This window comes from Rattus norvegicus, chromosome 9, assembly GCF_036323735.1.
Source record: "Rattus norvegicus strain BN/NHsdMcwi chromosome 9, GRCr8, whole genome shotgun sequence".
Lineage (NCBI taxonomy): Eukaryota > Metazoa > Chordata > Mammalia > Rodentia > Muridae > Rattus > Rattus norvegicus.
In genome coordinates this window covers 94,030,497-94,055,500 of record NC_086027.1, presented here as the reverse complement: position 1 = coordinate 94,055,500, position 25,004 = coordinate 94,030,497, and the positions used below count along the sequence as shown (strand labels likewise).

The 25,004-nt window shown below is 47.3% G+C and overlaps 1 protein-coding gene and 1 long non-coding RNA gene across 4 annotated transcripts in view; both read left to right on the top strand.

Annotated features, from left to right (window-relative positions):
* Gpr55 (G protein-coupled receptor 55) overlaps nt 1-17,753 on the top strand; it is a 43,679-nt gene extending 25,926 nt beyond the window's left edge. For 2 of the 3 annotated variants that reach the window (XM_063267633.1, XM_006245495.5), the window contains one exon: nt 14,217-17,752. In XM_063267633.1, the coding sequence (XP_063123703.1) occupies nt 14,217-15,184 (968 nt within the window). In that variant the 3' untranslated portion in view covers nt 15,185-17,752. Of the gene's footprint in view, nt 1-14,216 lie in introns of all 3 variants that reach the window. The other variant, NM_001427436.1, reaches the window with a different exon arrangement.
* LOC134478855 (uncharacterized) overlaps nt 1-24,443 on the top strand; it is a 57,638-nt gene extending 33,195 nt beyond the window's left edge. Inside the window, exon 2 of the long non-coding RNA XR_005489261.2 lies at nt 22,111-24,443. This is a non-coding gene — a long non-coding RNA (uncharacterized LOC134478855). The remainder of the gene's footprint in view (nt 1-22,110) is intronic.
* The last annotated feature ends 561 nt before the right edge of the window (nt 24,444-25,004 follow it).

The following is a 25,004-nucleotide window of genomic DNA, read 5'->3' as shown; positions in this document are numbered from 1 at the left end:
GTCCTAGTGTGGCAGATGGGGCCACCCTGCACCCAGGGGCTACGGCTATCTGAGTTCATGTTGCTGCATGGTGGAGCTGGTGGGAAGAGTGGTGAAGTGCGGTGAGGCTGACTCCAAAGGTCCAGGACTAAGCAAGGTTTTATGGATAGGCAAGAACAGCTAAAGCCAAGTCCCCCTTGGCAGAGCCAGGAATGAACGAAAAAGAGCCCAGGGCCAATGCTTCTCATGTGGTGGGTACTCTTTCTCTTTAGAAAACAACACTGTGTCGAGAAAAGATTTCATTTCAGGCTATAAACATACAAACAAACAAAAACATCCTGCAACAAGACCTTTGTGTGTGTGTGTGTGTGTGTGTGTGTGTGTGTGTGTGTGTGTGTGTGTGCGCGCGCATTCTGGATAAGCAGCTCTCTTGCTTTTGCTTGCATACCTGTGATGACATGGAGCTCACTCACAGCGAGAAGTACTTACAGCGAAATAGGCTGGCTCCCTGAAGCATGGGGTGGCCACTCTTCCTATGCATCTCCTACCCCCCTCCCCTGCACTGTGGAACTTGCCCTGAGCCCCAGAGGATGGTCTCTCCCCTCTCTGGGTCAGCTCACCCTACTGCTTCTTCCCTGGGTTCTGCAGCCCTTCTTCACTTGCAGCCTCTGCAACCAGGCAGTCTTGGGGCCCAGAGTGACAAAAGCCATGAAAGGCTTCTGCAGCCTGTTTCTCTTCTACCTGGTGTCAGGGTAGTCTTGGTTCACCCCCTTTCTTATGTCCCTACAGTGGAAAAGAATACCTAGGAGTTCTCGCTTGCTGCAGCTACATCTGTGTTTGTCTCTGTTCCTTTCCAATATTTCAGTAATGCACTTCCGATTTTTACCCCTGACTCGAGTTATCTAGGAGACTATGCTGGAGAGTCTTTGAAATGAACGAGAATGGGTAGAAAAGTCATTTCCATGTCAGTTAAGGGACTGTGGTTGTGCGGGGTTCAGATCCTCTAATAACTTGTTCGTGGTCCAAGCAGGAGTGTGAACCACTTTGCTCCTCAGTGCATCCTGGACTCAGGTTGGGGACAGATGTTGCATGAGACCCTCTCGTCCACAGAGACTCCCTCGTTTCAGGTTTTGCTCTCTCCCCTGTGCTGCTAGCTCTCCTGAGAACTGGGCCGGCCAGAGCTCTGCCTTCTTTATTTGATTAACGGTATTTTTAGGGTCAGTCCCCACGGTCATTAGCTACAACTACTTTTTCCGTTTCTCTTACTTTGCTTTGCATTTTCTGGCACATTCCCAGCATGTATTTCTTCACCGTGTTCATTGGAACATAAATTCAGTGTTTCAAATTTCACTATTTGTCATGGCTGTTATCCTCACAGGGTCTCTGCTGCTGTAGCAATTCTTTTGACTAGAAAAAATACTTTCCCATTTCTTTCTCGCTTAGCATATCACAAGCCTGATGAATTAGGCTGAGGCCGTCATCTCAGCATCCCCCCCCCACTTCTTCGTTTTCTCCGTTTCTTACCCATAAAATATATTTGGATTTTTAAGTGAGGGCTTTTCTTCATAGAAAACATTAATATTAAACTTCTTTGTTGTGTTTGCATTAACTTCAGAAGAGTCACCCCCTTTTATATTGAGACTGTTTTTTTTTTCCAATTTCAGTTTCGATCATAAAATTTCTCTTCTTTTTGTCTTTTCAAACTAGATAAAATCATTTAACCTAAATACCAAATCAAAACAACAACAAAGCTAAAACCCTGACGTCTGTACTTTTGTTTTTTAATAGCTAATCAGACTTTGAGTGAATTATGCATTACATACATTATTTCCACCAACTTTATTTATTCATTTTGAGACAGAATCTCATGTAGCCCAGGTTGGCCCCCATTGAGATCCTCCCGATTCAGCTTCAGAAGTGTTGGGATTATAGATATGAATCTGTCCACCTGGCTATTAAAAAAGGAGAAGAAGAAGAAGAAGAAGAAGAAGAAGAAGAAGAAGAAGAAGAAGAAGAAGAAGAAGAAGAAGAAGAAGAAGAAGAAGAAGAAGAAAGTTTAAAATACTGGATACATTTGGAACTTTGTGAGTTTGAGGCCAGCCTAGTCTACATAGTGAGCTCCAGGCCAGCCAGAGTCACATAGTGAGACTCCTGTCTCCCAAAAAAGCAAACAAGCAAGCAAACAGACAAAGAAATGGTTCTGTCCAACCTGGGAAGATGACACCCTCAGCTGATCGCGGGGCAGCTCAATGCATCTCTTTCCTCCTGTGTGGCCCTCACTCCTTTACCACGCCTCGAGTTCATCCAGCCCACACTTGGTTTCAAAAGCTATTTTTATCCTTTTCCTTCCGCTCCTGGCACTTGACATAGTTTTTTAAAGTATCTCTCAGGGCTTCCATGTTTTCCTGTATTATTGTGGTAAGAACATACGTAAAAATTAATAAAATGACAGTAATTTAAAAACCACCTACCACCCAACGGCTAGAGTCCAGCATATGGAATTTTTTTCTAGGTTTTTTTTTTTCCCCTCTCTGTGTGGGTTTTTAAAAATCACACTTGCAATCATTCTGAATGTATAATTTCATAGTTTGTGGGTTTTTATGTAACAGTCAGCATAAACATAGCACCAAAAATTTTTCCATTGAGCGAATTTACTGTAGTGAATTTAACCCTTGCTTAGCATTTCAATGTGTACATTTTTTATTATTAGGGGGGGAAAATGGCCAAAAGAACATATTTCTCTACATAGTTTTCTTCTTCTACACAGTTTGCTTAAAGCCTACAAATTACTAAGTAGAAAGCTAGTATGAGTTTTGTGGTTTATGAATAACTAAATATTCTAACTTGTGTGCTACGTACCAGCTCGCAGACTCATTCGAGTACTGCCGAGTCCTTGCTGGCTTCTCAGACTGATAAACGTTTTATCTCTCGGTAAATCCTTCTCTGTGTTCTTTGTCTCTGGAACACCTTATCTAAAATATTTGTTGTATTTTGTTCTATCCAGCATATTATTTTATCTTAATTTATAAAAGAAAGTTTCTATTCTACAAAGCTGGGCTGTTTTCTTTTTCTTTAAAAATTTTTAAAATGTATTTGCCGCCTGTGCATGAGTGCTTGTCTCCGTGTGCGTTTGTACGGCGCGTGCCAGGTGTTCATGGCATTCAGAAGAGGGCCTCAGATGCTCTGGGACTGGAGTTACGGATAAGTAGGGTCTGCTATGTGGGTACTGGGAATCAAACCTGGGTCTTTTGGAAAAGCAACAAGTGTCCTTAACCGTTGTGGCAACTCTCTAGACCCTTGTTTCTTTGTTTCTCTCTCTCTCTCTCTCTCTCTCTCTCTCTCTCTCTCTCTCTCTCTCAAGTTTTGAGGATTGTACCTTGGCCTTGTCTTTTCCTTTTCAATTACTCTAATAAACGGGTTGTCACATGTTAAATTTTCATCTAGCTTTTCTCTCTGGTTTGATTTTTGTCAAGTGCAATTTCTTAATGAGTCTGAGTATCTTTAGCTTCCTGTCATCAGATAAAGACCCAAGTCAGTTCTTACGAATGTTATCTAATCATCTCCACTCACTGACTGTGCCTTTATTATTGATTTTGTGTTGGGGGGGGGATGGGGTGGGAGTGGTACCTAATTTTATCTTATTTCTGCCAGACGTCTTGGTACATTATCTGGGATATCTGAATGCTGGCGTCTGATTTCAATAAGAATGCTTTTATTATTTTACCATGAAACACTAAGTTGCTAGGGGAGTCAGCGAGTTCTTTCTTATCATTCTAAGAAGTGCTTTCTATCCCTTCATTTAAATAATTGTCATGAAAAACTGCCTATCTAAGCATGGCTCTCATTCCCTTAAAATGATATGATCCTCAGTCTTTGTAGATGTCTGCTTTGAAACTACTTTATAATTCTGCCACAGATCTGACTTAGCCGCAGCGTTTATAATCACAGTGTCCTGAAGTCTATCGGGGTAGCCTCTCCATTAGGATGGTCACATGTAAAATCCGAGCACTGGTCTTTCTCTTTTGTGCTATACATATCAAGCCTGGTACTTGTGCAAGCTTCTCCGGCAGACACTCAGTAAAGATTCTCTTGTGCTCTGACATAGTTCTCACAGCGTCTGGGAATCACCAGTTGCTTAATACATTGAAAAAGGCGCCTGCTTGATTCATAAGCAATCTCTGATAGTGCACCATTTCTGTCATGATTACTACTAGTCTAATGGATGTTTCTCCATTTTGTTCAGATTGGGTAATTGGTGTCTCGTGTTGTGAGTCTTCAGTCGTGTGAAGGTTTTGTGTGGTTGCACACTTTGGGCAGCGTCTCTGGCTACAGTTATCTCCTTCCTCTCCAGGTTTAATGTCTCCCACTTCTGGACGAACATTTCAGTTTGCTTTCTTGATCACAGCCAAGGATTGCTTTAGAATATGGCGAACCTGGTCTTAGTGCAGTGTCTGCCCCTGCCCCACACCCAGTCACTTCCGGATTCTGGTTTTTCTGTTTTTAATCTTTATTTTTCTCCTAATTTCCCTGCGACTCTTCCACACTCGAATTCTAAATGTTTAAGTGGATTGCCTAATACATTTATTTAGTTTTCTTTTCCCTTTTTTCTCTTAAAAAAAAAACATAAATTACAGTGGCCAGGGTATATATCTGTGTCCAAATGGTTCGGTTATGTCCTGTGAATTGACTTTTTTTAAACAACAAATCAAAACCTTCTTGCATTCTTGACTACATCTCAAGCATTTTGTTTTCTGGTTTTCACTTTAGTTTTAAAAAGCCGATTATTTTTCTTCTATACTTTTGTATGTGGTCAGAGACTAGAGACAACACAATTTCCGCCTTGGGTTTCTTTGTTTGTCTTGTTTTCTTTTGTTTTTTGGTTTTGTTTTTTGTTTGTTTGTTTGTTTTGTTTTTGAGACGTTGTCTCACTATGTATGGCCGACCTGAAACTCTATGTTGACCAGCTGGCTTCAACCTTAGAGATCCTCCTCCTGCCTCCTCAATGCCAGTATTAAAGGCACTCACCACCATACCTGGCCTACCGTGTATTTTTAATGGGTGTTTTATTCTTTCTAGATAGATAATTCATTTTGGCAAATGTTTCTTTCATGCATAGGGCTAAAAATAGGTTGCTTATTTGCTTAAAACCAGACTCAAGAACCATTGAGTAATATCAATTATAGTTTGTTTAATTCTGTTCTAGTGCATATTTTTTTTTTTCTGCTTGACCTGTTTGAACCTGTTAAAGTCGCTGACACCATTTGCCTTGGTTAGCAGGTCTCTCAATTCTGTCTTTATTACTTCTGTACTGGGCTGTCCGTGAAGGAGACTGTGGTGCTGGCCTTCACGGTTTTATCGTCCTTTTCTTCTTTATTTTTTGTGTTGCCGGAGCACCTAGGACCTGTGTGCACCAGACCAGTGCTTTACCCCTGAGCTATGCTCCCAGTCTCTATTTTCCCTTTATTAGTAGAAAATAACCCCTCCCGTTTCTGTTTATATACATTTTTATAAGCATGCATTTGTCGTGCAGGGTAGTAGGCTTCATTGTTGACAGAAGCACGCACAAGTAGAGTATCCTGTAGTTCCATCATACCCTCCAGCAACTCCCCGGCCTCACCCGCTGCTCCCTGGGAAGACAGCCTTCCCAGTGCTGGGTGACTTTATTCTTGAGGCTCTGTGCCGGTTCTGCCGTTGGCTATCAGAGCTTGCTTCTGTTTCTGTTTTCTCTGTTGTCATGAGATTGTCACACTAAAGACTGTCACTTGTGCATCCTTGATAAGAGCCGAGTCCGATAATATTCCTGGGTTTTGTCATTGTTTGTTTGTTTTATAGTGAAGCCCTCACTGTGAAGCCCTGGCTTGCTTAGAACTATGTAGACCAGGCTGACCTTGAACCAATGCCTGCCTCTGCCTCCCCAGTGCTAGGGTGAGAAGGGTGCTTCACTACACCCGACTCGGATAATAACTTCTAACTGAACTGAGAATTTTGGGATGTTTCATATTTACTGTCATCCAATGCTTAGTTTCTTTTCCTGTTACAGTGACTCTGTGCTGCACAGTCTGATGATTTTGTTCCTTTATCGTCTTCGGTGATTTTGAAGATGTTCTGTTCTAGCCACGCGTTTATCAAATGCCAATCGTACGTGATAGCGGGTTTCACTATGATGACATTCTCGTATATTTGTGTATTTTGACCATATTCTTCCCCCTTACCCCACATAACCTGCTTGTCCCTTTCCTCTTCTCAACTAGTCTAGTCCCCCTTATGTCTCACAGATACCCATTTTTAATAGTCGCCAGTTACTTTAAGGCTCTTTAAAAACAAACAAACCAACCTGCATTTGGCCTATTAAGATGGCTCAGCAAGCGAAGGTCCTTGCAGGCAGGGCCTCCAGCCTGCAGTCTCAGGGACCCACATGGCAGAAGAGAAGCCAGTTGCCCTCACCCTCCATAGACTTGCTGTGACACATGTACACAGGCGTGCGCGCGCGCACACACACACACACACACAGAGACACACACACACACAGACACACGCACACGCACAGAGACACACGCACACACGCACACACGCACACACACACACACGAACACACACAAGAGAGGAAATGCTTTCAGCTCTGCTGTGACCAAAGCATCACACCACACACTAGAAATATGCGCAATTATTTCATGTTAATCACAAATGTAATTTAATTTATAAAGGTAGAGGTTAGATAGATTAAAGAAGAGATACTGTCTGTCACTCATTGTCCTCAGCTCTTACAACCTAAACATGTTCTTCCTTCCTTGTTAATTTGCATACATTATACATCAGCCCTTATCTTGGGCCTGTGTTCCAAGACCCCCAGCACAGATGCCTGAAACTATAACTGTGACTGGAACTGAACCTTACAAACACAACTTTTCTATTCTTGCTACCTCTCCCTCTCCCCCTCCCCTCCCCCTTCCCTCCTCCCCTCCCCCTTCCCTCCTCCCCTCCTCTTCCCCCTTTCCCTCCCCCTTTCCCCTCCCCTTTTCCCTCCCCCTTTCCCTCTCCCTTCCCCTTCCCCTCCCCTTTTCCCTCCCCCTTTCCCTCTCCCTTCCCCCTTCCCCTCTCCCTTTCCCCTGCCCCCTTTCCCTCTCCCTTCCCCCTTCCCCTCTCCCTTTCTCCCTCCCCCTTTCCCTCTCCCCGTCTCATTCTCTCTCTCCCTCTCCCCCTACCCATCCCCCTCTTCCCCTCTCCCTCTCTCTTTCCCCCTCTCCCTTCCCCCTCTCTCGCTCTCTCTCCCACCCCAGTGCTGGGAATATCACCCAGAGCTCCTTGCATGCTGGTGCTCTGTCACTGAGCAGCACCTCAGCCTTTTGTAAGATCATCTCTTACTGCCATGATTTTTTGTCACTACCATGTTCATCCCAAAGCCCCTTCTACAGTTTCTGCTGTAGGAGTCCCACCTGATAGTCACTCTGAATTCTTTTGTTAACGCTCAGAATCGTGAAACTTGGAAGTGGTATTTGGAAGAGGGGGCACACTTGACAGAGGCCTTCTGTGCTCCTCACTCCCCAGCGACAATCTGGCTGATTCAGAAGAATCAGGTGATTCTTCTATCCAAATGTTCTTCCTCATCTCTCTGCTGGTGTTAAGTATTTCCAAAGAGGTGTGCAAGGAACACGGTTGGTTTATTACTGCACGTCTGCTATCCACAATATAAATAGATCGATGTATAAATAATTAACAAGATAAAATAAAGTATCAGCAGAACACCTGGGCATGGCTCTCTGTCCAGAGGTTTTGCATAGATACTGGCTTCTAGCTTCTCAGTGGTTTTTGTTTTCTAAGTCAGTGTCACTTCTTAGGGCTCACACCATTGCAGGAAGTAAATGACCCCAGCCACCTCCAGCTCCTCAGCTCTTTTTTTTGGCCCCTGACTTTTCCCTTTTTAATTCTTCCTTCTTCCTGGTAGGAAGCTGAACTTACTCCCTCACATCCACCCCCATTCAAATTCTTCTAGAATTAAGGGAGCCCAGCAATCCCAGCTTAAAGACAGGTAGCCTGCCCCTGGGTGCTGCTGCCAGGAGGGAAACTGGGACAGTCTCACTGCTATCCTTGGGATGCCAGCCAGTGTCTCATGTCTAGGCAGCGTCAGGACCACTCTGCTGATGCTGCTGTCTGCTCTGATCACCCTTCCAGAACACCTGCTTCCCGAGCCCTAGCAACAAGGTACACAGCCTAGCAACCCCCTGAGATGTCCTCCCTCAACCCACTGTGATGTCCTCCCAGGCCTACTTTCAGCCATCAGAGATGATAGCACTAGGCTATTCCAGTTCTTTTTATTAGAACTTATCTTGGTTAGGGTTTCTGTTACTGTGAAGAGACACTGTGATCATGGCAATGTTTATAAAGAAAAATATTTAATCTGGGCTTGCTTAGTTTAAAAGTTTAGTCCACTATCATCACACTGGTAAGCATGGTGGTGTGCAGGCAGATATAGTGCTGGAGATGTAGCTGAGAGTTCTATATTCGGACTGGTGGGCAGCAGGAAGAGAGAGTGACACTGGGCCTGGCTTAGGCTTCTGAAACCACAAAGCACATGCTTAGTGACACACTTCCTCCAACAAGGCCACACTTCCCAATAGTCCCACTCCCTTTGAGCCTATGGGGGCCATTTTCATTCAAACCACTACAGAATTCCTCCTACAGACAGCTAGGCTTAGGGACGCCTCACGACCATAGCCATGATATTCTCAAAGCTGACTGTGGATGAAAAGCTCTTCTTACCTACTTCCTTGAGGATTTGAATGTTTACCCTCTTCTTGCTTTGTTCCTCAATCAGTTTCTTGGATGTCTAGCTATGTCTTAGCAACTGCTTTTAGCTTGAAGGGACTCAGTTCCCCACAGTGTTATCCGTAGATTGTCGCAGGCCTGTCCTGGCTGGAACAGAAGGTGCCATATTTCCCACCTTAGGTCGAGTATGGACTGGTCTTTATTATAAGCAGTTTTGTCTTTTCTAAGGACGTCTGTTTCTTCCCTCTCCCAGAGTACAACTCTGCCTTCTTATCTCATTCCTGTGATGACCCAGATTTTTAAAAATAGATCTATTTGTTTTTATTTTATGTGTATGAGAGTTTGCTGCTTGTGTAAGTGTACAGCAGGCCAGAGAGGGTGTGGGATGCCCGGGGAAGTGAATCCCCATTGTGAATCTCCATTCGAGTGTTGAAATGTGGACTCCAGTCCTCTGGAAGAGTAGCAAGTGCTCATAACCACTGGGCCATCACTTCAGCTTCCTTTTGAAGACTCTTTAAAAGATGATTCTCCTCGCCCTCAGGAGGAATTGAGAATATTAATATTTCAGACCCTCTAATAACTCTGCCATTAGCTGGAAGAAACGTTGGCAATTTCTGACTGCTTTATGCCTGTCTGTAGAGTGAATGTTCTGTCTTCAAAGATCATCTTCTGAGAAGGCTCTATTTGATGTCTTTCAGGAATTTAAATGGGAACTTTAAGGTAGTTCTGCTGAGGATGCCAACAGCTGGATCCTGGATTCTATTTCTCCCTCTCCCTCTCCCTCTCCCTCTCCCTCTCCCTCTCCCTCTCCCTCTCCCTCTCCCTCTCCCTCTCCCTCTCCCTCTCCCTCTTCCCCCTCCCCCCTCCCCCTCTCCCTCTCCCTCTGTCTCTGTAGACTTATCCCAGCTGCTTAGATCATCAGTTTTGACCAGACCAGTTTTCTCTTGCTGTTCCTCTCTTCCTTTCCTCCCTCCCTCCCTTCTGCCTTTGTTAGGGTTTCATTGCTGTGAAGAGGCATCGCAACTCTTATGAAGGAAAACATTTCATTGAGGCTGGCTTACAGTTCAGAGGTTTGGTCCATAATCATCATGGTGGGAAGCATGGCAGCGTCCAGGCCGACGTGGTGTTAGAGAAGGAACTGAGAGTTCTACATCTGGATCCACAGACAGCAGGGAGAGTGAGCCTCTAGGCCCGGCTTGAGCTTCCAAAACCTCAAAGCCCAACCCCCAATGACACACTTCCTCCAACAAGGTCACACCTACTTCAAAAAGCCCACACCTCCTAATAGTGCCACTTCCTGTGGGCCTGTGGGGGCCATTTTATTCAAACAACCATACCTTCCAACCTTCTTTTCCTTTTGCTGGTGGTCTCATTGTGCTATACAATCCAGTCTTGAACTCCTGAGCTCAAGTGGTCCTCCTGCCTCTGCTCCCAAGTGTTAAGATAAGTGTGTCCTACGATATCTAGCTTGTGCAGGCATGTGTGTGTATTTGTGTGTGCCCACGCTTGCTTACATACTTATACACATATGTGTAGGCCTTAGGTCAGTGTTAGGTGTCTTTTCTCAAACTTTCTCTACCTTTATGTTTTGAGACAAGGTAACTCTCACTGAAACAGAAGCTCATGGATACAGACTGGCTAGCCCATGAGTTTCAGGGATCCAGATGGGCTTATAGGCATAGACCACTATTTGGGACTTTTTTTTTTTTTGGTGGGTTCTGAGGATCTGAACTCTGGCCCTTGCTTGTGTGGCAGTCAAACACAATAGCCAAACATGTTTACTGTGTGCCTTCTGAGTCACAGAAGCTATTTCTGAGATTGTCCTGGAGCATTCCACATATTTGCATCAGGAGGAAGCAGCCTGTCATTTTGTATTTCTTTTAAGTCTCTTGCAGCACGACTCTCCCACTATCCTACCCTTAGCAGAGTTACATCAGAGACCTGAGTTTGAGATCCTTGCCAGAGATTCCTCAGTACAACCGAAGAGGCACTTATCACACCACAGGGGTCTTGTCTTAGTTGAGGTTAGTGTTGCCATGATGAAACATCATAACCAAAAGCAACTTGGGGAAGAAAGGGCTTATTTCACTCACACTTCCATATAACATGTTGTTCGTCCTCAGAAGTTCAGAAACTCAAGCAGGGCAGGAACCTGAATGGAGGTAGGAGTTGATGCCTATATTAAAGTATAAGGTCCTGGAAGCCGGAAATGATACAGAAGCTATGGAGGGGTGCTGCTTATTTGCTTGCTCCCATGGCTTGCTCAGCCTGCTTTCTTATAGAACCGAGGACAATCAGCCCAGGGTGGCCCCACCCACAGTGGGCTGAGTCTTTTTCCCATCAATCACTAATTAAGAAAATGCCCTACAGCTGGATCTTATGGAGGTATAAGAGAGGGTCCCTCCTCTTCGATGAATTTAGCTTGTGTTAAGTTGACATAAAAACTAGCAAGCACAGGTCTAAAGTATGTGTCACAGGGGAGGTGCTTTCCTGTGTCTCTGTGACATGAGCGTAAGAAAAGCTCACACATAGGAAATCACAGACACATAGGAAGCCATCTGGATCAAGTGGTGTATCTTAAAGTTTTAACAGATAACACTTAATAAAGGTCTGTCTATAAATATGTCTACATGTCTATTGTATAGATTGGGGTTGTTTTTTTTTTTTCTTTTAAAGAGGAGTTACAAAGAGTTTGGGAATGGTATTCCATTTAGGATCTTTAACATACCTAAAAGTGGGGCAAGAGTCAATGGGTACATTGGGTACAAACATGAGGATATGCCTTCAGATCCCGGCACATAAAATCTAGGCACAGTGGAACAGGCCTGTAGCCCCACTGGGCAGTGAGCTCCACGTTTAGTGAGAGACTCTGTCTTAAAAAAAAAAGTTGGAGCATGACAGAGAAGGACCCTGATACTGACTGACCTCTGCTTCCACACATGCACACACCTCCCCACCCAAAAATATCCAAATCTTTTTTTTTTTCAGAGCTGGGGACCAAACCCAGGGCTTTGCGCTTGCTAGGCAAGCGCTCTACCACTGAGGTAAATCCCCAGCCCCAAATCTTTTCTTCTCACATGCTCCCTAGGAAGCTGTAAGCCATGAGAAACAACCAAGGAGTGGGAATTCTCTTGGCAGGGGCAATGCAGCAAAGAAGTCACAGGGATGTGGGATGTGGAATTCCTTGTTACCCAGGAAGACACTTGGAAGCCTAAATGTTTGTTACTAAGCTTCTGGTCAACTGAGTGATGTTCCATCCACACAATGGATTCAGGGAGGCTTATTAGAATTGAGTCATGCATACTCATGGGGAACAATTGCTAGGGAACCCTGTTCACTGAAAAAGCAAGGGACAGGACTGTAGGTATGGTTATGCTTTTAACTTCGAGGATACCACGCTTATGTCTATGTTTATAAAAATGTTATTATAACTAGAAACTCCTGGAGAAAGTCCTGCATGGTTAGCTCTGGAAAGTACAACGGAGGCCCTGGGGTACCGTGGCGGTACCATGTGGGTTTGTATTCTTCAGATAGTTTATTGAATGTCCAAATTGCCTTTTCAGCTTTAAAAAAATCTCCAGTATAATAGCATAAGCTAAAAGCAACACCCCGACGTCTGGCACAGGGTTCTTCTGGTGACAGGCTATGTTGACACCCCTTCTCTGCATCTTATGGTAGCCAGGACCTTGGGGAGGGTAAAGGAAGGACAGAAAGAGAGATGGAGTAGGTTTTGGCTGTACCTGTTCCCCAGGTGCCTGGTGTTGAGGTGGTTAGAGAAGAGGCCATGTGGAAACCATTTCCTCAATTCAGGGGCCCTGTGGGCTGGTTGACACCCAGTGTCTAGGGCCTGGTGCATCAGCAGTTTGTCCTTGCTTGAGTGAAGTAGAAAAAAGGATGAGAGAGACAGAGACAGAGACGGGCAGACACACATGGAGAGAAAGACAGAGAGAGGAGGGAAAGGTGAGCAAGTGGTGGATGAGCGAGAGAAAGGCAGGTCTTAGGTCCTAATTGCATCATTTTTCTAGAAGTCTAGCCCCGAAGGCATGGGCTGTTTATCCAAGCACCCCTTCCTTTATACTGAGCCCCACAATGACACTCTTACCTCCCTAAAGTGGCAGACTCATAAGCCAGCCTGGCCCTGCCTCAGGAAGGCACACCTCCAGCCCTGGCCCTCCTGTCCTTCCTTCAGTTTGAAAGAAAGGCCTTTCCTTGTCCTAGGCAAACCTCAGTCTCCCACTTCATTCCCTCTGGGAATGCCCCTTCTTCCACAAAGACTCATTTCCGGCCTGGATTCCTCTTCAAGGGCAGCAAAGGCTGTAGCTGCTCCCATCTTGTCACCTCGAGTCACCCAGAAAGAGCCCAGGCGTGGATCCAATGACTCAATTGTCACACGCCTTCCCTTGAACCAGTGGACAACTCAGTTCCTGTGTCCAGGGGGGAACGTGATGTGCCGGTCAGGATCATCCCTGCAGTCAAGGGTGGACTCCCCCTCCTCCCCCTCTCTCTCCCTCTCTCCCTCTCCCTCTTCCTGTTTAAACATTAAAAAAAAAAAAAGTGGGTGAAGGAGCACAGAGGGTCCATGCTTAAAGAAGAGCTGGAGCCTGTAAACAGTGCCTGAAACCCAGATCCTACTGCGCCCCAATATTTTCCCTTCCCTTCCTTTCCCTCCTCTTCTCTCCTACCCGTTCCCCCTCCCTGTCCCTCTCTCCCCCTGTTTGTGTTGCTGGAGCCCCAACCAGAGGTACTGTGTGTGTGGTGCTCCATTCCTGCACTGTATCCCAGGCCTCTTTCTATTTTTTCCTAACGTTTGAGTCAGGGTCTCTCTGGGTTTTCACAGCTGGTCTTCAGCTTGTGCTCCTCTGGCCTCTGGATCCAGTTTCTGGATGATAGGTTCACAGCACAGATGCACACCACCGGGCCTGTCAGTTTTCAGTGACGTCTTTGCTTAAATCAACGTGACTCAGCTTGTGTTGGTATTCTTTTCAATGAGAGCTCTGATTTTTAAAAAGGGAGAGAGGCTCAGGCAAAGAAGGGTCCAATTTTTGTAGGGGTGTACGTGCGAGCGTGCATGTGTGTGTGCAATATGCTGGTCAAAGGTTGAAGGCAGGTTTCTCCCTCAATCACCTTCACTTCATACACCGAGGCAGGATCTCTCTTCTTGAACTCACCAATTTGGCTACTCTAGTTAACCAACTTGTTTGGGGATCTTGGTCTCCCCGTCCTCCCATGCAGCAGAATTATGAGTGGCCCACCATGCCCATCCACATCCATGTGGGTTCCAGAGGTGTAAGCTCCAGTCCTCGTACTTGCATGGCTTCATCCCCAAGCCACCTCCCCAGCCCCTCGTTCTGTGTTTATTACTTGCCATACATAAAGCAGGGGTCATCAAAGTTCCCGCCATCCTCTGCCAAGTAGTTCTGTTGTTCACCAGCTCATGGGAGTGAGAAGACTCTCATCTACTGTTGGTGTTGCAGGCCAGAACATGAGTCAGCTAGACAGTAACAACTGCTCGTTCGTTTTCGTGGACAACCTGACCAAAACCTTGCAGCTGGCAGTCCACATTCCCACCTTCCTCCTCGGCCTGGTCCTCAACCTCCTGGCCATCCGGGGCTTCGGTGCCTTCCTGAAGAGGAGACAGCTGGAATACATGGCCACTTCTATCTACATGATCAACCTGGCTGTCTTCGACTTACTGCTTGTGCTCTCCCTCCCATTCAAGATGATCCTGCCACAAGTGAAGTCCTCCCCCTCACTGGTCTTCTGCACATTTGTGGAGTGCCTCTACTTCATCAGCATGTACGGGAGTGTCTTCACCATCTGCTTCATCAGCCTGGACAGGCTCCTCGCCATCCAGTACCCTCTTCTGGTCAATCACTTCCGGTCCCCCAGGAAAACCTTTGGGATCTGCTGCATCATCTGGATGCTGGTATGGGTTGGAAGCATCCCCATCTACACTTTCCACAGGGGAGTGGAGGGATACAAGTGCTTCCACAACATGTCTGACAGCACGTGGAGTGCGAGAGTCTTCTTCCCCCTGGAGATCTTTGGCTTCCTCCTTCCTATGGGCATCATGGGCTTTTGTTCCTATAGGAGCATTCACATTCTACTGAGCATTCAGGGGGACGACCAGTGGGTCCGAAAGAGAGCCTGCATCATCTGGACCATTGCTACCAATCTTGTCGTCTTCGTGGTCTCCTTTCTCCCAGTGCACCTGGGTTTGTTCCTGCAGTTCCTGGTAAGGAACGGCTTTATCTTGAATTGCAGAGTGAAGCAGGGCATCAGCTTGTTCCTGCAGTTGTCTCTGTGTTTCTCTAACATCAACTGCTGCCTCGATGTTTTCTGCTATTACTTTGCCATCAAAGAATTCCGCATGGGCATCAAGGTCCACCGGCCTTCCCAAGTCCAGCTGGTCCATCAGGATTCCATGGTCTCCAGGGCTTAAAGGAAGGTACCCCTCTCAAGGGAAGGAAACTGCAGTCCCAAATTCTCATAAGGACCATCCTAGGCTTGCCTTTGGACACTCGCTGGGTGCCATCTTTGTTCTTTTTACTCCCATGACCTTTTCACATCACCTGGATGGGTGACCTATGTCACACTTGTTTTGGGTTTCCTAAAGAACCAGGTGAAGTCTTCATTTCTAAGTCTAAAATGTATGAAGCAAAAGAACCAAAAAAACAAAATGTAGCTCGAAAAGTCTGTTTCTCAGCCTCCCTGTCTTTCCATTCTGTTGGAGAGCCTAGAAAGGAAGAGAAAGGGCAGGGTGATTCAGGGGTAGGGAAGAAATATGCCTTCAAGATGGAGCAAGCTTGTACATTTTTCCAGTCTCTTCTGAAGCTCTCTTGGCAAGGACCTCACAGAAATGAGGACAAAAAGGGCTTTTTTAAGGGCTGAGAAGGATTAAGTGGAGGGAGGGGGCTGTGTGAAGCAGGTCATGGGGAAACAGGAGACACCACAATGGAGCCAATGGGGACAGAGTAGAAAGGGACAGAGTGGCAAGGGACTAGAGAATACCCCAGGAAGGAAAGCGACTCGCTAGAATTGGAACTGGATGCCCCTCTCCTATTGCTGTCTGCTAGCAATGCTGTCCCAAGACTAAGACTCGGCCTAAGAAGAGAGCTCTTTTGAAGGGGACCAGCCTTCTAACTTAGAAGTTCATTAGACCTATATGAAGAGGATGGAAAGAGTTAGTCTCAATGTAGTTCAGCCATAGCAGAATGAGGAAGTGGTTCTTATTGGGCCTAGATAGGCAGTTGGCACTGGTGACACTATCTAGGAAGCTAGCCAGGGATTGGGGTTAGGAGGAGGATTATCTTTACCAAGCAGCACGAAGGCCTAGATTTGAGGAAGGTGGTGAGGGGCTCATCAGTTCCTGGAGGGAAATGATAGACAGCTGAATCCACCCTGGAACCTTCATTGGCTCCTCTCGCTCTGGAGAAGGAGCTCCCCGTGACAGCTGAAAGCCTCGCTTGTGATGACTCAGCCATTGCTGAGGGTGAAATGATTAGAAGGATAAATTGTGGGGTGTTTTTGCAAGACGGAAGGAGTGGGACGAGAAGAAACCCACGAGGCTTCTTCACACGCTTTGGGAAGGAGAGCTAAGTAGGTAGATCCTCCAGGGTAAGAGGCTAGGGATGGGGTGATCACGTGGGCAGGGGAATGAGAAGACGGAGCTGTAGCTAGAATCTGGGAGCTGCCCACAGGGCAGAAGATGGAGGTGAAGCAAGATGTAAGGAAAAGGAGGAGTGGGAAGGGAAGGAAGAGGAGGGAGGGAGGGAAAGACAGGGAGAAAAAGAGGAGGGGATAAAGGAGGAGGAGCAGGAGGAAGGTAGATGGGCAGGAAGGGTTGAGGAATGGAGGAGATAGGAAAAGTGAGGAGGGAGGGCAGAGGGAGGGCAGCTTCCTCCCGAGAGTCTACTGCTTCCACTCCACTGGAAGCCATCGAAGGGTAGGTACTTACAGGCCATGGAGGTGGCAGTGTTCACTGTGGATCCACCTGTGGGCCACTGAAGGAGTATTTAAGGAAGAGAGAGTTAAGCACCTTGGTAGCGGCTATAGGGAAGTGAGGGTCTGAAGATCAGAACCCCACTTCAGGACTGGGCCTTCAGGAACCCATTGGTGGTGACTCAGGGCTATGCACACCCCGAAATGAGGCCCCCAGCCTTGAATGCTGTTTTGTCCCATAGCTGACTGGGACAGAGATAACATCCGTGACACCAGGACATACAGGAGAACATTTGGGTCTGATCTAGGTTCATTCGTGAGTGGGTAGGTCTCAGGACCACCTCCTCTGTGTTCTCTCCCTGTAAGGAGCTGTTCGCCCATCCAACATTGTCGAGAAGTCCCCTCCATGTGCAAGTGTTTCTGCCTAGCAAGATTCCCCAGAGCAAAGGCTGTAGTCGTAGGCTGAGTACTCAGAACCCCATTCATTGATGACCAGAGCTAAAATCTGGCATGTGTATAGCAAAACTCTATGGTGGAAATGTATCTAGGTCCCAAGAGTATCATTACCAAAGAGGGTGGGGAAATCTAGAGCCATAAACTGGGGAAAGGTAAGGACAGGGTTCCTGGAGGGATACAGCTGTGTCAGATTGATGACCCTGGACCAGGAGATGTGGGTGGGAGTAGGGTTTAAGAACCCACCCACCAATTCATTCTAAAATAGTAAGTGAAGGAGACATGCTTGGTGTATGTCACCAATCCAATGGGTCCTCAAGTGGCACTTGGCTCAGCAGTACCAGAAATTAGGTGGGTCAGCATTAAGAGTCGAAGTGTAGTAGAATGCAGCCAGTGAGAGTGGGAAACCCAGGACTTAGTTGTGGAAAAGGCCCAGATTCCTGTTACTAAAGCCAGTGGGGCTAGGAGCTATTGTTTAGCCATAAATGTGACCTTATTCGTACTCAGCCTAGGAAAACCTGACACGTTGGCTACATGTACAACTGCAAGATCTAGCAAAATTAATTGGAAAACCAATTCGATTAACATGATTTACCAAATAAATTCATTCAATGTACCTTGTCTCGGGCTTCTGTTTCTGGCTCCAGAGAAGAACGGGTCTCTAATGGCCCCTGCCAAGGGATTCAACAGTGTGGCCCCTGGGCATGGGGGGGGGTCCTACCTCTAACAAACAGGTAGGTCACAGGTGGTCATCATGCACGGCTGGTCTTCCCAATGGGTCAGGATCCAGGCCCTGTGCAGTTTAATGCATAGTCACGTGTGTGCTCAGTTATCTGTGAAGCCACTGGGTCTTAAAGGTCCCACACACTTGTCTCAGTCCCTTTCAGCCTGTTTCTCCATCTTGTTCCATCGTGACACTGGCTCTGTATCCGTGAGAGGTCCAGTCCAAGAGGCCTTTAGACCACACATCTTCCACTAGTGATGCTTTTCTTCACTGTCTAGTGACAGTATAAATCTATTCTTTACAGGGGACTCCCCCGTACCTACCAGAACCCTTGACAAGCATGGCCCTATAGACTTAGGCCTAAGTTACCCCTTTTCCCCTAGGTACACACAAGTTCCAAGCCGTGACTTGGATGTGACATCCTCATCCCTTAATGAGGTTTTTCGGTTAACCCTAGATAACTCATGGCTGGGTCCTATCCCCTTGGCTTCCAGAGGATTTGACTGGAGAGTGCCTATTCATAGAGCTGCATTCGGTCAGCTCTGTCACCTGAGTCCCCTCCCTGTGGACCCTTTGAAGTTGGAGTCATTACAGGAACATGGTGGAGATGCCCCAGGATTCTGAGAACACCCACATAGAAAATTCTGCCCTACAGAAAGTTATTGGGAATAACCAGTAATTTCAAAGATGCTTGAAATGACTGTAGTCCCAGTAGCAGCTGCAGAGACTCAAAAGGATTAGAAAGGGCTGGCTTAAGATGTCAATGAGGAAAACACTAGATGGGTTTTCCAGCCTGGGATGAAGAGTGCCAACTAAGCAGGGGTAGTCACATCCCTACCCAAGGACCCATATGGCGATGCTATCTGCAAGATCCTCCATGATCGTAAGAGGGCCACCTCCATTATAGACAACATCCTTTTGGGGCAACAGAGTGGCTGACTGAGGGTACTTTGAGAATCCCATTCTGAGGACAGGGAACTAAAAGATTCACAGAGGTGGGGGTTGGGGATTTAGCTCAGTGGTAGAGCGCTTGCCTAGGAAGCGCAAGGCCCTGGGTTGGGTCCCCAGCTCCGAAAAAAAGAACCAAAAAAAAAAAAAAGATTCACAGAGGCGTTGATTTTGAGGTGCACACCCCAGAAACTACCACAGTATGCACTACTTGGTAAGACCAGGGCAGAGCTACCACAGGCAGTGAAGGAACAGACAGAAGTAAGCAGAGCAAATGCCTGTCCCCTCTTCCCTTTGTGAACCGAGCTGGGGGGTGGGGTGGGGGGCCTCCATTGTGAGCTACAGCAGAAGTGAGGCCTTCTGTCCTTTGATGTCTGCAGAGGAAAGACTAGAAGGTGTCACTTCAAAGGAATGCTTGTGGGAGCAAGCCCCAGTTCACCTTGAGGCCCCAGACAGTGCTTTTGCTCTGAGGCAGTCACCTGAGAAACTACAACCAAAACTTGTCTGCATGGGGTGTAACACAGTCATGGGGGTGGGAGGGGGTGGGAGCGGTGTTGTACTGCACAGTACACACACACACACACACACACACACACACACACACACACTCGCTGGGTATTTAGGGTGATTTGAGGAGAGTGATTCACTAAGGAGCCCCTCTCTTCTAAGGATGTCTTTGGATGATTCAAACACACGCCTATGTTGCTCGTTCAAGTTGCATCTTGGAAAAGACTCATAGTGAGGACGGTTAGGACCATCGTGCAGGGATAAGCCAGCCCTGATGACCCGAGGATCCCAATATGGCTGATTCTCAGAGGCAGTGCCTCTCACACAAGCTGAGCCTGCTTACAGATGGGACTGATGTAAGAGACCCAGTGCTGGGGGCAAGGATCCAGGGAGAAGACAGGTTTCCTCCCCTACCTTCTCCAGTAGAGGGAAGCCCTGGGATGGTTCAGGAAGACTCTAGATATACTTCACGGCAGGGCATAGCTGGGGGTGGGACTCCAGTATCAGCTGGTAGATGGGGAGATACACACACACAAGACGCGCATGCGCGCACTATAGACTGACGTTCTTAGGCTCTGGGAAAGACCATCTCCAGCAGCAGGAAACCCCTGCCATATTATTCGACACCTCAGCACCACCTTTTTTTCCCCTGAAGGGGCAGCTGAGGCTTTGCTTTCACCGAAGGCCATCAGGCACATTGGGTTGCTATAGAGTGGGGCAGGAACGCGTGCCAACACAGAGGCACTTGGTAAGCTTGCCTGCACCTGCTGGACCAGAGGATGAGAAACCTTCAGAACCAAGCAGGCAAACGGACTTCTGACATTCATGAAGAGTGGCACCGGGCCAACATCCCTTGAGTGTTAAAGACAGTTTAGCTGCAGAGGCAGGGATGTTTAAGGTGATTGGTTAATAGAGCTTAGAGCCGTTGCTATTTCCTCCCCGGGACTTCACTCTGCAGAACACTCAGATATCAGAGTACAGCCAGGGACTGATGGAGTGTATGGGGTACGGCTTAAGAGGCAGAAAAACATTTCTCACCATCCTGGGGGGCTGAATGCTCAAGGTCTGGCCTGGCTCTGTGTCTGGTCCCTGGTGAGAGCTCTTCTTCCTGGCTGCAAATGTTTGCTTTTTACTGTGTCTGCACATGGCAGAGAGAAAACAAGATTTCTGATTCCTTCTGATGAGGACTGTCTGGGTCGGACTCCACAGTTAGCATTTCATTTTACCTTAATTGAACATTCAGTCCACAAGGCTTGTACTTGGTGACCTTGAATAGATAGAGCATGAGTGTTTCCTCTAATTCCTCAACTTCAGTACACTCGGCTCTGAGCTCATGACATTTTACAAAGACATGTCAGTCCTGTTGTCCCTGGACTTCCCTCTTGCTCTGGGAATCCTGCATGGATTCTAGCTAGAGAGTCTCCTCAGGACCTAGAGATGGCTCAGCAGTTAAGAGCCCGGGTTTCCATTCCCAGTGACCACCTGGTGGCCCACAGCAGTCTGGACGTCTAGTCCGAGGTGATCTAGTGCCCTCTTCTGGCCTTCTTAGGAACTGCATGAGCATGAGGCAAAGCACCCAGACACATATAAAACATAAAAAAATAAAACAAAGAAATAAGAGTGTCCTTGTTTGTAAAATAGGGGATGGGGGTCACAGATTCAGTACCCAACAATCAGGCCTATGAATTCAGGCTCCCATGTTACATGAGTACAAGGCCTTTTCCTTCAGTTTCCTCATGGCTGCAAGCTGCCCCTCCCACCAGCTCCAGTGTCTCTTCCAGGGTGCTCACACTTTGGAGTCTGGCTACTTTCCCTGAACCACTGCCATGCCTTCTCCTCACAGATCCTGCTGCTCTTTCTCCATCCAGACCTGGAGCTCCAAGCCTGGCCTTCCTTCAAGGCAGGATGAAGCCTGGAGATGTTCAAAATAAATGCTTTGAGCATCCACCCTTGTAATCACGATCCTGGAGGTGGGGCGGGGTGGGGAAATAATCCATGGTGTCAGAATGACATGGGGACGCTCCAGCATCTACAGGTACTCTAAATCATCAGGCATTTGTGCTTCCTGGGCAAATGCCACGTGCCCACTCTTGAATGGGACAAGAAAGGCAGAGACAGTGGTTTCTGAAGAGGAGAGAATTGGCTAATTAGGTGCTCGCATCTGCCCACCATCCTGGCTTTGCTTGAGGTGACTGCAATAGTACCCCTCACACACACACCTTCCAATAGGCTAGTGTTTTCTAGACGTAGCAGAATTCCATCAGCAGCCTCAGCAGGAGGACACAGGCTCTGGTACTTTAAAGGATGAAAAAGGAGCCCCTGTGAGCAGTGGGGCTCGGCTTACCTGCCCCTGCTTCTTCAAAGAAGCCCCTCTCACTTGCCAGTGACACTTAGCTGTGGTGGGTATCCACAGGGATTCTGGGGACTGTGGGGTTCTGGTCTGAAGCCAGCAGCCCCTCTTGTTGCACACACCACGGTCTAGTGTTCCTCTCCCTTGAAGGGATCCAGACTGGAGCCTCAGGGGTAGACAGCATGGAGAAGTCGTTGTTTGTCCTTCTTCAGAAGTCAGCAATCAAAGCTGACCTTCCCATTGCACTCTTTGGACTAAGGAGGACCCTGGGAACCTTGAATAATTTGGGGACAATCTTCCTGTCTGAAGAACACATAAGGACCCAAGCAATGAGTTTCAGCAATAGGAATAAGGGGAGGAGTTTTGTAATCTAGGTCAGTGAGCAGGTCACACTAGCTACATTGTCGTCGTTATTCCTGATATTTATGTCTTTGTCTCCTCCTAGGAGCTGATGTCATCAATTCCACCCTCCCAGGACGTCCTTATCTGACCTGCTGTGGAAGCTCCTGGGGGCCCCTAATTGCCATCCTCCAGAGTATCCCCAAGGCCCTCCCACTCCCTGCAGACTCTGCCTTTGGCCCCCGCTGTGAATTCAGAGTTTCTCCTTTCAAATTCCCTCCTTCAGTCCTTCCTACCTCCCTGTTCCCTTCTCTCAGCCCTTCTGTCCTCATCCTTGTCCTCCTGCTCTGTCACTCGCTTTTAGGAGAGGGTCCCACCTGATGTTACTTCTTGACCACAGCTGTCCTTGCTCCTAGGGCTGTTTCCATAGGAACCAGAAGCAAAGAGGTCACTGGAAGGAAAAACCAAGAGCAGACATCCGTGGAAACAGCCCCCAATCCTCTGCGGTTTAACCAGCGGGCTGCACCCGTGAGATGCTGTGCTCTTCCCAAGCTGCAGCTGAAATAACCAAACTCCAGAGTACAGCAGGGGGGAGATTTGCGGGGGTGGGGGCAGGGGTGGGGGAGGTGGGAAAAGTCCTCAGCCTCAGCAACCAGTGCAACCCGGATGCATGTTACATTGTTTCACATTAGAGCCCTTTTGTATATCCTGCCTGAAGTAAGTTCTCAAGCTTTAGCCTTGTTTCTTGTCCTTCTGGTGAGAAAGAATCTAAAGTGTTAGAGCCCAGGAAACAGAACTCGGAAGATCAAAGCTATGAGAGGCTGAGGGGTCTTACATCCCCCACACTTCCAAAGTTCAGGTCTCTCTGACCTTGTGCTTTCATTATCTATTCATGTGGCAGAATAGACTTGTCACGCACGGAGTCCTCCTTCAGTCCCTGGGAGAATCATTTACAAACCACTGTCATATTTTATGGCCCGTGAGACTCTGTCCTGGGCTGTTCATTAGGATCCCCCAGAAGCCATGTATGAGTCATCTCAAAATTGTCTACACTCTCTCCTCCCCAACAGAAGTGGGGTGTGCCTAGTTTTTGCACCCCGCTGAGCTGGTGGGTGGCCATGCACTTGTGACTTTCCGTGATCTGGTTTTTCCGTGTTTGCGCGTTCACAGATCTGTATGCTTTTTCTCCGGTTTCGTTTGTCTTCGTCGGTTTGTTCAGGAGAAAATCCAGATGACAGAGGGAAATGTACTTTCGCCAAATGGGGTCAGACACAGCGGAGGGGAGGCACATTTTTTTTTTTTTACTTTGAATGAGAAACATAATTAGCCAGGTTTCCCCTTAGGCTTGTGAGGATGATGAACACTCTCCCAAGTCCGTGTAGAGACCCGATGAAGGAATGACCCCATAAAGCTGGTTAGTTGGGGCTGGAAACTGGCATGTAGCAGGACCTAGCTTTGGAGAACAGTGAGGCTCATAGACACGTGAGCTTCATCAGCTTCCCTCAAAGTGATACTGTGAAAAGTCTTACATATTCCTGATATATAACTAATTCCCAGAATTCCTGGAATCGCTACAGTGGCGAGCTGGATATGCATACTAATGAGATGGCTGATGGGGGTCGGGTCCAGGTGGCTTCCGGGTGGGGCTGCTCATAGGAAAGCCTGAGCAGAACTGAAGAGCTGGGTCTCTCAGATCTATCCTCAAACTCCTGGCAAGTAAGGGCTGAGGGTCGAGTTAATCAGTGATTAATGCTTTAATCAGCCATGCTTTTGCAAGGAAGCCTCTACAGCACACCCTCCCCTCCACCTCAGAGGGCAGAGCTTGGGCCTTTCATAGAGTATGCAGGTTCCCTGAGGACAAAGTACCCAGAAAGGGCGTGGTAGCCCTGCACCTCTTCCTTCCAACTATATTTTGAGAATTTCTTCATCTGTCCTTTGGACCTTTTGTACTATATCTGTAAACTCATATTTTCCTGAGCCCTTCTCTAGCTACCTTCTCTAGAAAATTATTTGAACCTAAGGAGTGAGTTGGAGGAACCCCAATTTAGAACTCTAGGGTCAGAAGCTTAGGTAAGACAACCAGGGCTGGTGACAGAAGGAGGTGGAGAGTTTGGGGGACCCAGCCCTCAACCTATGGTATCTGACAGTAGTGTCAGAACAGCAGTGAATCAAAGAGTATGCCACTGAGGGCACACGCACCGCGTGCGCGTGTGCGCGCACACACACACACACACACACACACACAGAGAGAGAGAGAGAGAGAGAGAGAGAGAGAGAGAGAGAGAGATCTATGTTGACTGCTGAATGAATGTAGGATGCGTACCAAGTCTCTATGCCCTCTTCCAATGTCTCTACTACAAGACCCTCTTAGGTCTCCCCAAAGGCCCTGCACTACCTGAGGTAGTTTCTCTGCACCCAATAAAGGCCAACACAACACAACCCAGACCTGGTTGGGATGCTTTTCTCATCTGGCTCACCTTATTTAACCCTTCCATGCTGCAGAACCATAAGTACCAGAGCTTACTTACTGAATCAGGGTCTCCTGAAATGGTCAGTGGAAATGAATAACTCAGGCTGGATTAGAAGGACTTCAGCAAGACTAAGGCTGGGACAAGTTTATTTCAAGCAATCAGACATTTTACATGCTCCCTGTAATAGGATGTAATGGTGGTCCGCACGCCTGACAGGGTATACAAGATCAGTATCTAAAGTTAAGTGTTCAGCCAAGTTCTGCATGCTTCCCGTACCTCTAAGGAACACCGAGACACAAAAGTAGCCTTGATGCTTCACTGCTTAAGAGGGTACCTGGGGTTCTCAGGAACTGAAAGACACACAGAGTACCCCAGGAGCCATAAACTCAATCCTTAAAAACACCATGATGGGGGTTGGGGATTTAGCTCAGTGGTAGAGCGTTTGCCTAGCAAGCGCAAGGCCCTGAGTTCGGTCCCCAGCTCCAAGAAAAAAAAAAAAAAAAACCACCATGATGTATGCCTCTCAAGG